The 19,037-nt window shown below is 42.2% G+C and overlaps 1 protein-coding gene across 1 annotated transcript in view; it reads right to left on the bottom strand.

The window, feature by feature from the left end:
• tbcd (tubulin folding cofactor D) overlaps positions 1-19,037 on the bottom strand; it is a 400,428-nt gene that overhangs the window by 124,246 nt on the left and 257,145 nt on the right. Inside the window, exons 19-22 of the mRNA XM_070857568.1 lie at positions 15,975-16,048; positions 12,024-12,141; positions 6,869-6,929; positions 1,285-1,307 (exon numbers count right to left, since the gene is read on the bottom strand). Of these exons, the coding sequence (XP_070713669.1) occupies positions 1,285-1,307; positions 6,869-6,929; positions 12,024-12,141; positions 15,975-16,048 (276 nt within the window). The remainder of the gene's footprint in view (positions 1-1,284; positions 1,308-6,868; positions 6,930-12,023; positions 12,142-15,974; positions 16,049-19,037) is intronic.

Here is a 19,037-nt window from a genome sequence, read left to right as displayed (position 1 = left end):
ACTCTGGGGTTGTTCTCATTTGAGCAGAGATGGTTAAGAGGAGATTTGATAGAGGTATTCAAAATTACGAATGGTTTACACAGAGTAAATAAGGAGAAACTGTTACCAGTGGTAGAAGTGTCAGTAACCAGAGGACACAGAGTTATGGTGATTGGCAAAAGGACCAGAGGTGACATGGAAAATTTTACGCAGCGAGTTATGATGATCTGAAAAGGGTTGTGATAGCAAATTCTATAGTAACTTTTAAAAAGGATTTAAATAAGTGAAGGGAAAAAAAATTACATGGCAATGGGGAAAAAGTAGGGGAGTGGGACTAATTGAAAAGCTCCAGCTAAGAGCCAGCACATGCACGATGGTCTAAATTGCCTTGTTCTATGCTGTATCGTTCCATGACTGTATATCATTTATTAGCTGGACTTTGGGATTTCACAACAGGAACCAGAATGTATTTTGTTTTAAAACAGGAATTGCAATTAATTATTGTTCCCAACCATCAAAAAAACTCTATCCTCTTCCTTCCATATCCATGCTGAGCTCAGACCATCTGATGTTGAGGACAGTACATGTATTTGCTATTTGGCTGAATATTGGAATATAGGAAGTTGTGTTTGCCATAAAAGTACATGTGCTTCTGCAGCAAACAAATCACCAAACTAGAACAGATATGACCAGAGTTAATAAATAGAATGGGTCTGGAAACATGTGGTACACAAAAGCACAAGGGCTCCTATTTACTGAGGTTTCTATTTTAAATCTATCTTGAGTTTTTCGCATGTTTTTAGAGGAACGTGAACAGAGGCAGAACTAGAATTAAAGCTGCTACTTCGGGTTTCCTCCCCGTCTTCACCGGATTCCGAATAAAATTATGACTTTTAAAAAAAAAAAGAAAAATTCAAAATAAAAACACTGGCTATGGTGTAAACAATAAAGGTAACACTGAAAAGAAATCATGGAAAACTAGCATCTTTAAATTTAAGCTACTTATGTGGGATGTTCGTGTGTGTAGTGACTGAGATGAAACATGATTGTAACAGTATGTTGAAGGGTAAGCTGTCAGACAGTCTAATCAGTTTAGTATGACTTGAATAAGTTAAAGGGTTGTGGACAGCAAACTGTTACTTTTCTAATTTACATTACATATATTTTGTGATTTTTTTTATGAACAGAAATGGCGCCGAGTGTTATGAAAAACTAGAGATAGTGTTGAATAATACTGATAATATTTAAGTGCCTTAACAATTCAGAAAGAAACCTAAATGAATATCAAGAAGTTAAAACTCTTACCTGTATAACTGGCAGTTATAAAGCTGAAAGAAATAACAGCCATTAAGCAGATACAAATTATATTCATGTGGACTTTTGTATTACAATTGAAGGACAGATTGGTCAGTTTAGTGTTAGCATACATGCGGTAGAAAGTTTAAAGTTGCTTGACATATCAATTCTAATTAGTAAAGCAATCAAATGAGAAGGCTTGCCAATTCGGATTGCTTATTACTACATAGATAGGCTAAGTTATGCTAAACTTGTATCGAACCTTGGTTAGACTACATTGGAGTACAGGTTGGACCTCTCTGGTCCAGCAGCCTCGGGACCTGACCGTTGCCGGAACAGAGGATTTTCCGAACCACTGGAGATCACTCTTACTGTCGACAGCACCCGGGGCTCCTGTGTGTGCACGCGCGCTGGCAGTTCCCTCAGCACCCGTGCACACACTCACTGACTGATAGCCACTCAAGCCAAACACCACACACACTCACTGATTGTCAGCCGCTCCAGCCAATCGCTGCACACACTCACTGACTGACAGCCGCTCCAGCCAATTGCCAAACACACTCACTGACAGCCGCTCCAGCCAATCAAAACTTAAAAAAAATTAACTCTCCTCTCCCTCAGGCCCAACTAATACCGAATCACGGATGTTTCCGGACCAGAGAGGTCCAACCTGTATTGCATACAATTCTGGGCGCCATATTATAAAAAAGATATAGAGGCACTGGAAAGGATGCAAAAAATATTTACAAGGATAATACCAGAAATGCAAGGGTATACCTATCAGGAAAGGATGAACAGGCTGGGTCTCTTTTCTCTTGAAAAGAGAAGACTGAGGGGTGACCAAATAGAGATCTTTAAAATTATGAAAGGTTTTGAGAGAGTAGACAGAGAGAGTGTGTTTCCACTTGTAGGGAAGAGCATAACTAGAGGCCATTACTATAAGATAGTCACCAAGAAATCAAATAGGGAATTCAGAAGAAATTTCTTTATCAAGAGAGTGGTGAGAATGTGAAGCTCGCTACCACAGGGAGTGGTTGAAGCGAATAGTATAGATGCATTTAAGGGGAGACTAGATGAGCAAATGAAGGAGAAGGGAATAGAGGGTTATATTGATAAGAGTTAGATGAGGAAAGATGGGAGGAGGCTAACTTTTTGTCACAGACCATAATCCTAATTAATGCCTTCGCCAAAGTCTTCTTTCAGAAATGCTGCACCATAGAGTAATGGGAATTAGGTCTGTGCCTGCAATTCCCCACACATATAGTCCCCAATTTCAATCATCCTACTATGGACATTTGGAAAATGGATGGCAGTAACTTTCCTACAGGAGGAAAAAGACCTTTCTAACCAGCAGCTTCATGTTGGGGATCATGTGGGAAGGTGGAGTTGAGGTAGAAGAGCAACCATGATCTTGTTGAATGGCGAAGCAGGCTAGAAGGACCAAATGGCTACTCCAGCTCCTGTTTATGTTCTCATGTTAAAAGGGTGTTTTCACCTGATTTAGTTCAACTAGAATAACCCCGCCTATTAATAGCATTCTCTTGCTTTCTTTTGTTGGAGAGCAAGAAAAGGAGATGATCATTGAATTCCAGCTGGAGTGACATCTTGCAGTTGGCAGGCCGTGAATAAATCCCCAGAAGCACATGGACCAACAAGTCAGCTAAGGACCATATGTGAAGGACAGATAGATTGCAATTGCCCCCTGGCTGTGCTATCAGTATAGCCATTCTCAAATAAAGGCACACCTTGCATTTCATAATTGTAAGATTCTTTAAAAAAAGACACACTTGGAAAATAAACTGCATTATCAACAATGACAGAGTTTCAAATTACAATGATAGCTAATTCAGTAGGAAGCAGAATTATTATGCAGAGGCACCTGGCATACATAATTAAAATTGGAATACTCGGCAGGCTTTACAACACTGTGATAGCCAAGTTACATCCTCGCATGGCACACACTATCATTCAACAGATAGGATGGACAGCTGACTAATATCACTCTATAAATGACCAAGTTGGAGGTCCATGAGATCACACCAAGAGGACTCACTGTTTAGAAAGCACCAAGTTTCCTGATGCTTTATAGTAATTTTAGCAAAAACACCTAAAAAAATCACATTGTTTAAAATACTGCTCACAAACATCTGCCAAGACTTCTGCACGAACCAAAGAATACGACGATAGCTCAAACTTAACCTGTTTTATTGACGAATTCTCTGCTCTAGCTTGATTTTTGACTTTAAATCATATAAAAATTATACAATCTACTTAAGACACCGAATGTACATTAGACACAAGCAATTCATTCTGTCCTCATTCGGATAAACTTTTATTGGATCGTAGATGTTGATATTACTTTAAATGGATCACAGAAATACAAACAAAGTATCATTCAAACTAATAATTTTTGTGTACATATTATTCAACTGGTTTGGTTGTTACATGTTAGAAATTAGGGGTACCTAAAAATAATACTGTGTTTAAATGATTGTATATTTCTGCTCGAGACAAGTAAAGGGTTAATGTGTAAGTTATGCTTTATCCGGGACTGCTTAAGTTTTGTTTCCTAGGAAGACTTGCATTAGAATTGAGACAGTGTTTTAATTAGATAGATTAGAGAATGCATAACATGGCCTTGTCTGTCATCTGTAAGTTTAGGATTTTGACTTAGTCTTTAACTTGGCCAATGAAGGCCAACCTATGTTTTTTCCATTATTGCTAATAACCAATTGTAATGCTAAGGTTGAATTTGGAGTTTGTTTAACAGAACTGCTTGCGAAGATAATTAAAGTTAATTAGTATAAAAGACATAGAATAGAAAGAATGGGTTGCAGGTATCCATGACAACCGGCTAAAGTGAGACAGCTCCAACTTGGGGCCTCTGATTTCATGGTCCAAGGTTGTACCTGAGGCATGCACCGGCTGGACGAGGGAAGACAAGGCACGATGAGATAAGAGACTATAAGCCTTGGGGAGGACAGGGCTGGACGAGATAAGAGGGTCCAGGTGAATGGATTGGCCTTCAAACTCTAAACAAGAAAAGATGTGTAATGGCTGTGAAGACCCCTCCTTCAGGGTGGGGTCTTCATCGTCAAATTTAGACAAAGAACTCGACGTCCCATTGGACACAGTGTTTTAAGGGAAACCTCGATCGGCCAAAAGGTTTTGTCAATGTCCCATTCCAAGCCCACCCCTAAAAACACAATAAAAGTAACACCCTGAGGGCTTATCCCGGCAGACGGTGGAGAGAAGAACCAGAAGTTGGGCTGGTCGAACACTATGAGAGTGATCCTTTGCTCTACCGAAGGAGGCTCTAAACAAAAGAGAGGCCGCAAGCCAGAGAACTGCTCGCGTGCGCCAGCCATTTGTCCGATCGGATCGGAACCAGCTACTTGTCACGGTCGTATGTTTTTGCTGTATAACTAATGTGTTATATTCTGTCTTAAACTCTGATTAAACACAATATACCGCCATTTTGGTTTACAGTCGATCCTGATTATTAATGACCAGAGATAGCCTTAACTTGGCTATTTTTAACATACCGTATATACTCGCGTATCATGCGACTTTTGAAGACCTAAATTGTAACCTAAATTTGGGGGGTCGCATGATACGCGAGATACAAAATTTGCGGGTGTGAAGTGCTGGCCAAGATTAGGCTGTTAGGCTGTTAAGCAGACCGTATCCACGCTGAATCTCGGCAGGTATCTCCTGGGCTGGATTGCAGCCTCTATTGTCACTTGTACTGTATCTTTGCTGTGGTCTAGAGATCGCCACCCACAACTCCCTCTGAAGTTTGCTGCATTATTAGAGGCTTTAACAATCAAATCTCCATCTATCTCAGCCCATGCTTCTTTTACCCGCAAACACAGTAGAGGCAAATCCGGAGCCTTCATATTCCCTCCCTTCGTAAATGATTTCTCTCCTTCCATCATCCAGTCATTCCATTTCTTTCTTATATTGTCTTTAAATGGCTTATTAATGGATACGTCAAGTGGCTGAACGACGCTAGTCAAGCCAGCTGGAATGATTGCTATATCGGTGTTCGATTCGCGAACAGCTTTCACAACAGAATCCACTCGATGTTTCATGATTCGGTTGTTAAGGTCTGTATTCGATCGTTGTTATGTGTTAGGGTACTTGTTACGTGTTGGGTACTTGTTAAACTTGTTTGAAAGCCTAGCCTAGTGGCATCTGGTATCTCAAAAAAGTGACTCGCATGATACATGAGATATATGATAAAATCATGTTTTGGGGCCGAAAATTTAGGGGTCGCATGATACATGAGATCGTAGGATACGCGAGTATATACGGTACATAACATTTGGATACTGCTTTGGACTGTAGCAGGTTGCTTTTATAAAAATATAAATGTGTAATAAATTATATCTATTTTGTATGAACTGAATTTGAATGCAGTTCCTGTTCTATGATCTACACTGCCTTGAGAACAGCATCACTGAATTTACATTATCGTGACACATTGATGTAAAATTTCATTAATCCCAATTAGCTCTAATTCATTTCCCCTAATCCTAGTTAGGCTTTTGTTAATTGAAGGGTTAAAGCATGCCTTCATTCATAATGATCTGATTCTTTTTCTTTTCAAAATTAAGCATACATGCCTTCTTGCATTGTCTACAATCAAAAGAGATAAAGAATTTCTATCAGTAATGGAATGTAACAAGAATAGCAAGGCAGCAAGCTTCAAGTATCATTCTTGAATGCCAAAAGACAGCATTAATTCAGCAAGAAACAGGATTAGGTTTATGAATCAGAGCCTTAAGCATGCAAATTTTTATGAACTATTAATTATACAGTATACACTTCTGTTTGGGACTGGCATCACAGGATGTACTGTCAAGAGTATTATTTTAAAGAAAAGGGCCTTGTGCTGAACCAATAACCAATTAGCTAGGAGTAATCTTTAATGGGTCAGATTTTGCTGAAATAATCATTAAACCCGCAACAGAAAGTTACATCTAGTAATTAACAGCGCAAGTGCCCTTTTAACGACGTGATAATTGTTAATGACTGCCCCTCTCTTGCCCAGAATGTGAACAATTATAAGTGTGGAGTCTCATTTCTTGAGGTTGTGAATTGTTTTAGGCAATTTTAAAAATGTCATATTTAAAATGTTTACTTTTTTTTCTTACTTTTCCTTTGTTTCTTTTCTCTCTCTCTCTCTTAATCAATCTTTCTTTCCCTCTTTTCCTTTTTGTACCTGATTTGACATTGAATTCACCCACTCTAATTCACCTTCCATGACAGTCATTCCTGTTTATTTTTCATTAATCTCATTGGTTAAGGAGATAGACTATTTGTCCTGTTATTCAGGCACCCTGTATCCTCGCTATGCCATTATTGGCTCGCTCTTCCAGCAACTTTGTCGGCAAAAAGCTTTAAAACCTAAACGTGTATCTAAGCATGTCTAACAGATGACCCGCTTCAGCAAAATCCAGCCAAATATGTTCTAATTTATTTTTGCTAAATGGTATGAACCTCTCACATGCTAAAGTGAACATTAAACAACTATAGTCATATGCAAACCAATCAAATTAGTTGCAAAGTTATACTGCATCAGTCATACCTTTCGATGAATGTTCTTAAGACTTTCCCGTGAATTCTCGTTAATATAGTCGGTTATTGGCCTGTCAGAAACATGATACTATTAAATCAAACTTGAAAAATTGACATAAAATTTCATGGTAATTATAACTTTAAAAGAATGAATAATCTAATAACTGCTTCTCATTTCATGTTAAAGGCTCTGTGATATGTGATAGAGCATCTATTTAAACGATAAGGGGATAAAGGGTTATGAGGAGCGGGTGGGGAAGTGGAGCTGAGTCCAAGATCAGATCAGCCATGATATTATTATTGAATGGCGGAGCAGGCTCGAGGGGCCGTATGGCCTACTCCTGTTCCTATTTCTTATGTTCTTATCTATTCAATAGTCCTGTCTCATAAACGGTTCTTTCGAGGGCACTCGCCCTCAATTTGAATTGATTTACCCAACTATCAACAAATTAATTAAAATAAGTGCAAGCAACAACCAATTTTGACATTTGGCAAACTGTTCCTTGACACATTCATTCATTCACAGGCAGTCCCTCGAAATCGAGGAAGACTTGTTTCCACTCTAAAAGTGAGTTCTTAGGTGACTGAGCAGTCCAATACGGGAATTACAGTCTTTGTCGCAGGTGGGACAGACAGTCGTTGAAGAAAAGGGTGGGTGGGACTGGTTTGCCGCATGCAACTTCCGCTGCCTGCGCTTCGTTTCTGCATGCTTTTTACATATCATCACCTTAAAAAAAAAATCCTTTGAAGAATCCTACAACAGCCTATAACAATATACAATACACTTGCTGTTTCCCAGTTATCTGCTGAAAAACAATGTTGTAATATCACCTTTCATATAATGTGATTATCCTTTAGAGCCAATATCAGCAGAACTAATTAAATGCGACAGGGCCCGTTTACAACTGTACAGCATTTCTGCCAACAGAAATGATTCTGGGTTACTGCCTGCATGATTTTTCACTGGATTGCAGACGAGAATAATTTAAACATATAAATTTACCTCTGGCAGAAATTGTTCAATTTGAAGTTGTAATATATTTGCTTCATGGGTTATTTGCTTAAGAATTCATAGCAACACATTGCTATTAAGAACTAGTTGGTTTATTAACAAAGGTTTAACAATCACACTACACGTTACTCGTTCATCCACTAGGCTCACAACTGCATACCTCATCGTGGATGACCTAGATTCAATTTATTGGGGTTTTACTGAGTCTTGTGAACATCACATGACTTGCTAAGCCAGTCACAATGCTACAGCTCCACAAACTTGTGACCATACTAACAGGAGCATGCATTACAGAAGCTAAATAAAACACAAGATACCTAACCCACTCTGTTAAATCCCCACTAGATTTTTGGGAAAGTCCCTAAAATACACAGCAGTGGCCCTGCACCAGAGAGGATAGGATTCCAGTTGTTGCGGGAGGGGGGGGGGGGGGGGGGCGGTTCTAAGGGGAGGAGAACTTATACTAATTTTAAATATTAGGGGTGGTACTAATGGCTGGTTAAAGTATGGCTAAAATTATATGTGGAGAGTTAGGATATGGCAATTAAAAGCAATTGAACCTGTATTAAATGAAAAATTTACAGAGAATTAAGTGATATGGACATCATGCAGAAAATAGCTGGTGGAGGGAGTGAATGTTTAAGGTGGTGGATGGGGTGCCAATCAAGCGGGCTGCATTGTCCTGGATGGTGTCGAGCCTCTTGAGCAATGTTGGAGCTGCACTCATCCAGATAAGTGGAGAGCATTCCATCACACCCTGACTTGTGCCTTGTAGATGGTGGAAAGGCTTTGTGGAGTCAGGAGGAGAGACACTCGCCACAGAATACCCAGCCTCTGACCTGCTCTTGTAGCCATTGTATTTATGTGGCTGGCCAAGTTAAGTTTCTGGTCAATGGTGAACCCCAGGATGATGGTGGTGAGGGTTTCAGCAATGGTAATGCCGTTGAATGTCAAGGGGCGGTGGTAAGACTCTCGCTTGTTGGAGATAGTCATTGCCTGACACTTTTGTGGTGCGAATGTTACTTGCAATTATCAGCCTAAGACTGAATGTCATCCAGGTCTTGCTGTATTCGGGCACGGACTGCTTTATTATCTGAGGATTTGCGAATGGAACTGAACAGTGTGCAATCATCAGTGAACAACCCACTTCTGACCTTATGGTGCAGGGAAAGTCATTGATGAAGCAGCTGAAGATGGTTGGGCCCAGGACACTGCCCTGAGGAACTCCTCCAGCGATATCCTGGGGCTGAGGTGTTTGACCTACAACAACTACAACCACTACAACCATCTTCCTTTGTGCTGGTATGACTCTGGAATTTAGCTTTTTGTCCATGTTTGGACCAAGGCTGAAATGAAGCCTGGAGCTGAATGCTCCTGGCGGAACCCAAACTGAGCATTAGTGAGCAGGTTATTGCTGAGTACCTGCTGCTTGATAGCACTGGCGTGAATCGAATTGTCTGAAGACTGGCTTCTGTGATGGTGGGGACCTCAGGAGGAGACTGATATGGATCATCCACTCGACATTTCTGGCTGAAGATGGTTGCAAACACCTTGTCTTTTGCACTTGTGTGCTGGGTTCCACCATCATAGAGGATGGGTACATTCATGGAGCCTCCTCCTTCTGTTAATTGTTTAATTATCCACCACCATTCACGACTGGATGTGGCAGGACTGCAGAGCTTTGATCTGATCCATTGATTGTGGGATCGCTTAGCCTTGCCTATAGCATGCTGCTTAGCATGCATTTAGTCCTGTGTTGCAGCTTCCCCAGATTGGCGCCTCATTTTTACGTACGCCTGGTGCTGCTCCTGGCATGCTCTTCTGCATTCCTCATTGAATCAGGGTTGGTCCCCTTGATGGTAATTGTAGAGTGAGGGATATGCTGGGTCATGAGGTTACAGATTATGGTGGAGTACAATTCTGCTGCTGCTGATGGCTCACAGCGCCTCATTGATACCCAGTTTTGAGCTGCTAGATCTGTTCTGAATCTATTCCATTTAGCACTGAGGTTGTGCTACACAACACAATGGAGGGTGCCCTCAGTGTGAAGACGAGATTTTGTCTTCACAGGGACTGTGCGGTGGTCACTGCTACCAATGCTATCATGGACAGGTGCATCTGCGACTGGTAGATTGGTGAGGATGAGGTCAAGTAAGTTATTCCCTTGTTTTGGTTCTCTCATTGCCTGCTGCAGTCCTAGTCTAGCAGCTAAGTCCTTCAGGACTCGGCCAGCTTGGTCAATAGTGGTGCTACCGAGCCACTCTTAGTGATGATCATTGAAGTCCCCCACCCAGAATACATTCTTTACCCTTGCTGGTCTCAATGCTTCTTCCAAGTGGTATTCAACATGGGGGGAGTACTGATTTGTCAGTTGAGGGAGGGCGGTAAGTGGTCATCAGCAGGAGGTTTCCTTGTCCACGCTTGACCTAAAGCCATGAGACTTCACGGGTTCCGGAGTCAATGTTGAGGACTCTTAAGGCCGCTCCCTCCCGACTGTATACGACTGTTCTGCCACCCTCTGGTGGGTCTGGACAGGACATACCCAGAGATGGTGTAGGAGGAATCTAGGACATTTGCTCTATGTCAGCTCTCCCAATTTTGGCACAGGTTCCCAGATATTAGTAAGGAGGATTTTGCAGGGTCGACTGAGCTGGGTGTGCCGTTGTCGTGTCTGAAGCCAATGCCGGGTGGTCCGTCTGGTTTTATTCTTATTATTGTTTTTTGCAGGTGTTTGGTACAACTGAGTGATTTGCTCAGCCATTTCAAAGGGAAGTTAAGAGTCAACCACATTGCTGTGGATCTGGAGTCACATGTAGGCCAGACTGGGTAAGGACGGCAGATTTCCTTCCCTAAAGGACATTAGTGAGCCAATTGGGTTTTTATGACAATCCGATAGTTTCATGGTCACCATTGCTGATACTAGCTTTACATTCCAAATTTATTTAATAACTAACTTTAAATTCCCCAGCTGCCATGGTGGGATTTGAACTCGTGTCTCCGGATCATTAGTCCAGGACTCTGGATTACTAGTCCAGTAACATAACCTCAAGAAATTAATTTCAGTAAAATTTCATAGCACATATAATCTATATTACACAAGATAAAAAGATACCAGATAGCAATAATTCCATCCTGGGGTCCAGACAGTGCTTAGAAAACACTCACGTGTTCAACATCTGAACCCCGCAAATGAATTACCACATTATAACTTGTTCCTTACTACCAATCTGAGATACAAATTTAAAATAAAACATTAAAACAATACTTAACAGAATTTATGAAAATTGTTTTGGGTCAAATCTCAGGACAAACAAGAAAAATTGAATTACAGAATAAAGGGCTGAAATTCTGCTGAGCAATATCAGTAACAAATGTGTTACTGCATTCAATCGAAATTCTTTGTATGCTATTTTAACAGAAGTGCTCATTTATTTATTTTAAACAGTTAAACACCTTTGTTAGCGTAGTGGACCAAGGAATTTCAATAGAACACACCAACATGTTTATTACAGGTATAACGTCCCAAAACCGGAAATCTTGGGACCGAGGCCATTCCGTTTTCATGTTTATCCGGATTTCGGAGAAGAAATCCGACGTCCCGAATCCGGAAACTTCGTGGACGATTTTTGGGTATTTCAGGATTTCGGAAAAATTCCGATGTCCCAAATCCGGAAACCCTTGGGTCGGGCATTTTTTTTGATTCATGCTTGGAAAAAGGTATGTACAGCTTAAAAGTCCGGTTTTCGGGAAACATTTCCGGATTCTAGACGACTCTTGCAATCTGCACAATGTCCGATTTTCGGCCTATTCCGGTTTTTAGAACTCCGGATTTCGGACGTTCGACCTGTGCTAATATAGTAGAACACAATTTTAACATACAAGTTACCAACAATACTCCAGAAAAATATGACAAGATTTGAGGCTTGAGCTTCTAGGAAACAGAGCTTTCTTGGGTTATTGCATTTAGCAACTACAACTGAAAGCATTAGTTCAAATGTTCAACCTTACTGCTGCCATCCTAAATCTCCATTATCAATAATTTTAATGTCATTCTCACATAGAGAGACTACTGTTCCTATTGATTATTTTATTTTATTAAAACATACATTAATTAATTTAAGGAAATCTAAAGTACTAAACACTAACCACATACCTGTTGCTCTCAACAGCCATTTTATAGAGTGCAAAAACAATTTCTGCACAAGCCAAGACGGCGCCATGACGAGTGTTCAAATCAATGCCTGTCGCTAAAGGTAATAATCGTGGCAAAGCTACAACAAAAACAGAAGCACCTTTGCTGTTAAGTGGAAACATATTTTATGTAAAATGCGTAGGTTGCAATCCAGCTAATTTGCAATGAATTTCTTGTTCATGCAACTGCCACAGTTCTCCCGTAGAATTATATTAAGCCTTAAAATTTAAAGTTGTCCTTGTAATCCAATGTAATTTAAACTGCAATTTTAATGTACTTTTCTTCCGAGCTATTCCAATGACTTAGAGGTTAAAGGCACCACTAGATTTAGATGAGCTGCACCCAAGTACGATTAAAATTAGGAAATTAGTTCATAGATTGAAAATCTGAGGCAAAACTGAAGTACAATTCTCACCTAAATACCGAAGCAGTAAAAACAAAATACTGGAACTAGAAATGAAGTATAAGGCCCTGACCTGCGAGAAACCATCAGCGGCAGGTCGGGGCCATAAAAGGAGTGGCGAGCGGCGGCCATGGACAGCGTGGAGGCAAGCCACTTCAAGGTACAGCGTGAGCTGGTGCAGGAGGGCAACGGCAGCGAAGACTGATGTCAGCAAGGTTCAGGTCAGTGATTGGAGCGTGGGATTGCAGCAGGAGCGGCGAGATCGGGGCAAAGGAGCTGAGAGAGACTGTGGAGGATTGTGATCGGGGCCCAGGGAAGGCATGAGTTCGGGGCCAGGGCCAGCATGGGCCAGCCCACACTGCGATATGTGTGCGCACTAGGTCCGTGTAGCAGAGCAGGTCTCCAGCTGTCTTGGGTAATCCTTGCCACTGGACCAAGACCTAGCTCTGTCAAGCCCGTGTGGTGGCTGGTGTGCAACGGCCACCACACGTTAAAAAATCCACGCACATGCATCTTCCATCCTTGAGGATGTAGTTCGGGTTCTTCTTTCGAAACACCTGTGAACTCATCCTTTTTTTGGCATGGAAACAAGTCATCCTCGTTTCGATGGACTGCCTATGATGATGATGATGATGATGATAAGGAAGAGCAGAAGAAAAGTACATTAGTTGTGGAAACTTGGTTACCTACAGAATGTGGTGAATTCAGAATGTAGGCGTATAGGTTCTTCAGGGAAGATAGGGATAATGAGAAAAGTAGCTTTATATTTCCAGAACAATTTGAAAATCAAGGAAGTTGAAATGATATTTGAAGGAAGCGCAAAAATTCAAACCGTCTGCCTAGAGCTAAATAAGGTGAACAATAGGTTTGTTTATAATTGGAGTCTGTCACAGACCCCTTGGACAGTTAAAGAAAGGTGGCAGAATCTTGTACAACATAAGAAAGGCATGCGCAGATCATATTCTCGCAATAATGGATGACTTCAACCAACAAAATTTGTATATGGTAATGGTTAGTTTATAGTTCGAATACTGTGTGTGGTTCTGGGCACCTCATTATAGAAAGGACAATAAATCTATATGCAGCATAGAGTCCGTGACTCTATGAATCTACAATATTGTAGATTCATCAGGGGGTTGTCAGGGAAGAACAAATATGGTTATGAGCAGAGACTTGAGCTACTGGAACTGACAAGGCTAAGAGATTTAATAAAGATTTTTTAAATTATGATGAGTTTTGATAGAATACCAAAGGATTATTTCCTTTGGTTGGTGAGTTAGTGAAGAGAGGGCATCAATTTTTAATTGCAACTCAGAGAGAAAGGAGAGAGGTGAGGCAAAATCTCTATGCAGAGGGTTAGAACATGAAATGTTTTGCCACAGAGAGTAGCTGAGGAAGAGACATTTGGATTTTTTAGGGGAACAACAGATAAACATCTGAAGCAGAGGAAGTTACAGGAATTTGTTTCGGATTGCCCCATCAAAGAGGTGGCACAGAGGTGGGCCTATTTCTACGCAGTAAACCTCTATGGTTCAAAAGTGGGAATGCCACACCTCCCAAACCTGCGAGCTCTACCACCTAGAAGGACAAGGACAGCAGGCGCATGGGAACACCACCACCTGCACGATCCCCTCCAAGTCACACACCATCCTGACTTGGAAATATATCGCCGTTCCTTCATCGTCGCTTGGTTAAAATCCTGGAACTCCCTCCCTAACAGCACTGTGGGAGCACCTTCACCACACGGACTGCAGTGGTTCAAGAAGATGGCTCACTGCCACCTTCTCAAGGGCAATTAGTGATGGCCAATAAATGCTGGCCTTGCCAGCGACTCCCAGATCCTGTGAATAATTAAAGAAAAGAATGCCCTAATGGAAGTCTAATGACAGAGTTTGAATTAGTGAATGTAGTACAAGGTGACTTTGCATCACAATATATCATGGACACAACTAAGTGAATGCACGTGTAGACCTGTTCATTGCAAGTAATACGAATGGCTTCCATAATACATCATCATAGGCAGTCCCTTGGAATCGAGGAAGACTTGCTTCCACTCTTAGCATGAGTTCTTAGGTGGCTGCACAGTCCAATACGAGAACCACAGTCTCTGTCACAGGTGGGACAGACAGTGGTTGAAGGAAAGGGTGGGCAGGGAGTCTGGTATGCCATACGCCCCTTCCGCTGCCTGCGCCTGATTTGTGCATGTTCTTGGCAACGAGACTCGAGGAGCTCAGCACCCTCCCGGATGCACTTCCTCCACCTTGGGCAGTTTATGGCCAGGGACTCCCAGGTGTCAGTGGGGATGTTGCACTTTATCAGGTAGGCTTTGAGGGTGTATTTGTAACGTTTCCGATGCCCACCTTTGGCTCGTTTGCCGTGGACGAGTTCCGAGTAGAACACTTGCTTTGGGAGTCTCGTGTCTGGCGTGTGAACTATGTGGCCTGCCCAGCGAAGCAGATCAAGTGTGGTCAGTACTTCAATGCTGGGGTTGTTGGCCTGGACGAGGACACTAATGTTGGTGCGTCTGTCCTCCCAGGGGATTTGTAGGATCTTGCGGAGACATCGTTGCTGGTATTCCTCCGACGACTTGAGGTGTGTACTGTACATGGTCCACAGCTCTGAGCCATACAGGAGGGTGGGTATTACTACGGCCCTGTAGACCATGAGCTTGGTGACAGTTTTGAGGGCCTGGTTTTCAAACACACTTTTCCTCAGGCGGCCAAAGGCTGCACTGGCAGTGGTGTTGGATCTCGTCATCAATGCCTGCTCTTGTCCATAATACAGTAACAGACTATCTGGCATGATTCACTATAACATAATAACATTTCAGATCACCAACCAACCACCAGTGAGGAAGAGGACAGAACGGCAAAGATCTGCATTGTACCAGAGCCTGTTAAGATGTCCAATGGCAAAATATTCAAGCACAGGTCTAGAGGTACATTACATGGTAATCTTGGATTAAACCAGAAGTTTCAAGGTGATGGAAAGGCAACAGCAACTTCAGAAAGTTGTGGTGTAAAAGCAATAGGACAATAATTTGAAATATGAGTGATCATCTTTCTGGAGGAACAAATGAATAATGAACACATTTTCATCGGAAAAAGAGGAACAATAGCAAAAAGAGACTGGAGAGATTGGATAACACGGAGATAAGTTCAGAGGCATGTATCTTGAGGACAATGGGAGGCATATTATTAGGACCAGAGGTTTTACTGGAGTACAGATGTAGATGATCTGATGGACTCAACAGTGATAAAACTTGCTATTGGACCGAGTGAAACAACAGGACAAGTTCTTTAACAACATCAGGATTAGAATGAAAGGTTATAGCATTTTCTATGTGGGCTCACATTGAGAATCAGACCTATTTTTCCAATTACAATTTCCTGTTGACTATTATGCTTGAACAGTTGAAAAAAGCAGTGTATAGTCAACTGTTAATATCTGTTAAAAGCAATACTATTTATTTTTAGAAATAAACACATGAGTTTTACTTGACCACTCACCAATGTTTGCCAAGTATTCTGGAGCATATGGAGTAAGATTATGGAGGGTCTTTGCTGTAAGCTCTCGAATGGCACTGCGAAAACAGAAAAGCAATCTTTTATTTTACAGAAAAGCATGCTTTAATCTTTTTAAGAAAGAAAGACTTGGATTTATATAGCACCTTTCACGACCACCGGACGTCTCAAAGCACTTTACAGCCAATGAAGTACTTTTTGAAGTGTAGGAAACGTGGCAGCCAATTTGCCCGCAAGCAAGGTCCCACAAACAGCAATGTGATAATGACCGGATAATCTGTTTTTGTAATGTTGATTGAGGGATAAATATTGGACAGGACACCGGGAATAACTCTCCTGTTCTTCTTCGCAATAGTGCTTATGGGATTTTTTGCATCCACCTGAGAGAGCAGACGGGGCCTCGGTTTAATGTCTTATCCGATAGTGAAGTGTTCCCTCGGCACTGCACTGAAGTGTCGGCCTAGATTTTTCGTACTCAAGTCCCCAGAGTGGGAGTTGAACCCACAGCCTTCTGACTCAGAGGCGAGTGTGCTACCCACTGAGCCACAGCTGACGAATTTTAATGCAAACCACGGGAAAATTTCTGGGATTCCTTTTCACGTGTGTCTATCAGACTGTAAATAAATCATAATGCAACTCATTATCTAATATTGTATGATGAACACCTGTCCCAAAAATAAGATTAAAGCTGCTGAGGCTCTGAATAGAATATACTGTTTCAATGTTCCTTCAGAGTGAATTAGAGATACAAAAAGATCGGCTCTGATATGCCCCTTTGGCACATTACAATTTGTGCTTTTTTTGTTGCTCAATTTCTGTTCACTGCCTCCAAGTGAAATCAAAAGAGTTGTACTGGGATGCATGTGAGGAACTCAAACTTACATCACCTGAGCATCTTAGAAATACAGCAGACACATGAATGTGTGTCTCCTTGAGAAGCAAAAGTACAGTACAAAGTTAATACAGTTAAAAATAAATAAATAGGAGAGGTTCTTTATATAGAAAGTGTGGACCTAGCATTTACTTCCCCTTTAATGACCTAGTTAATGTGTTGGGAAATTGGGCTCAGACTGTAAAATGATGTATAACTTAGATAAGTGCAGTGTTATGCATGTGGGCAGGGCAAATGCTCAACATTCATACACCCTCCAGGGAAAGGCATTAAAGATGGTGGCGATAGAAAGAGATTTGGGCATTCTAATGCACACATCCATAAAGGTACATGAGCAATGCCGTGCAGCAATAGCTAGAGCAAATAGCGTGTTGAAGTGTATCCATAGGATAATTGTGTGTAAGACAATGCATACTGTTTTGTCCTTGTACAAGACCTTAGTCAGACTACACTTGGAATATTGTGTCCAGTTTTGGTCTCCGCACATGGTGGGTGATATTGAGGCTCTGGATAGGGTGCGGAAGAGGACCACGAGACGAATTCCAAGTGGGGTTGGGGAGAAACCCACGCATGCACTTCTTTAGAAGACCAAAGGAAACGGCACAAGGATATTGATAAGATAGGGGAAACAGAGAACATAGGTGCAGGAGTAGGCCATTCGGCCCTTTGAGCCTGCACCGCCATTCAATAAGATCATTCCTTCAGTACCCCTTTCCTGCTTTCTCTCCATACCCCTTGATCCTCTTAACCATAAGGGCCATATTCTAACTCCCTCTTGAATATATCCAGTGAACTGGCATCAAAAACTCTCTGCGGCAGGGAATTCCACAGGTTAACAACTCTCTGAGTGAAGAAGTTTCTCCTCATCTCAGTCCTAAATGGCCTACTCCTTTTCCTAAGACTGTGTCCCCTGGTTCTGGACTTCCCCAACATCAGGAACATTCTTCCCGCATCTATCCTGTCCAGTCCCGTCAGAATCTTATATGTTTCTATGAGATCCACTCTCATCCTTCTAAACTCTAGTGAATAAAGGTCCAGTTGATCCAGTCTTTCCTCATATGACAGCCCAGCCATCCCTGGAATCAGTCTGGTGAACCTTCGCTGCACTTTCGCAATAGCAAGAACGTCCTTCCTCAGACTAGGAGACCAAAACTGAACACAATATTCCAGGTGAGGCCTCACTAAGGCCCTGTACAGCTGCATTAAGACCTCCCTGCTTCTATATCGGCGGCAGTCGGGAGCAGCGTCGAGGAGGTGCGTGGAGAGGCCTATAAAAGGCACAGCAGGGAGTCCGGGGCCCAGTGTCGGCGGCAGTCGGGAGCAGCGTGGTGAGGCCTATAAAAGGCATACTTGTGCAGCTACAGGGAGAAGGCAAAAAGAAGTAGAAAGAAATCAAAAGGTGACGTCACAGCCAAGAGGGTAAGTGATTGGCTGGTGATTGGTGAGTAGTTTTTCTTTTTTCTCTTCTATATCAGTGAGTAACTTTTAACATTGTTGTTGCCAATTTAAGTGTATCTAAGGGTTAAGTCATGGCAGGAGAGCTCGGTCGGGTGTTATGCTCCTCCTGTACCATGTGGGAACTCAGGGACGACACCAGTGTCCCCGACGACTATATCTGCAGGAAGTGTATCCACCTCAAGCTCCTGACGGTCCGCGTTGCGGAGTTGGAGCTGAGGGTGGATTCACTCTGGAGCATCCACGATGCTGAGAATGACGTGAGTATCACGTGTAGCGAGTTGGTCGTACCGCAGGGAAAGGGTCCACAGCCAGATAGGGAATGGAAGACCAACAGGAAGAGCAGTGCAAGGAAGGTAGTGCAGGAGTCCCATGTGGTCATCCCCCTGCAAAACAGATACCCTGCTTTGGGTACTGTTGAGGGGAATGACTCATCAGGGGAGGGCAGCAACAGCCAAGTTCATGGCACCATGGCTGGCTCTGCTGCACAGGAGGGCAGGAAAAAGAGTGGGAGAGCAATAGTGATTGGGGATTCAATGGTGAAGGGAATAGATAGGCGTTTCTGCGGCCGCACCCGAGACTCCAGGATGGTATGTTGCCTCCCTGGTGCAAGGGTCAAGGATGTCTCGGAGCGGGTGCAGGACATTCTAAAAAGGGAGGGAGAACAGCCAGTTGTCGTGGTGCACATTGGTACCAACGAC

The sequence above is a fragment of the Pristiophorus japonicus genome, chromosome 16 (genome assembly GCF_044704955.1).
Source record: "Pristiophorus japonicus isolate sPriJap1 chromosome 16, sPriJap1.hap1, whole genome shotgun sequence".
NCBI classification, from domain to species: domain Eukaryota; kingdom Metazoa; phylum Chordata; class Chondrichthyes; family Pristiophoridae; genus Pristiophorus; species Pristiophorus japonicus.
This window is presented reverse-complemented; position numbering and strand designations above follow the sequence as displayed.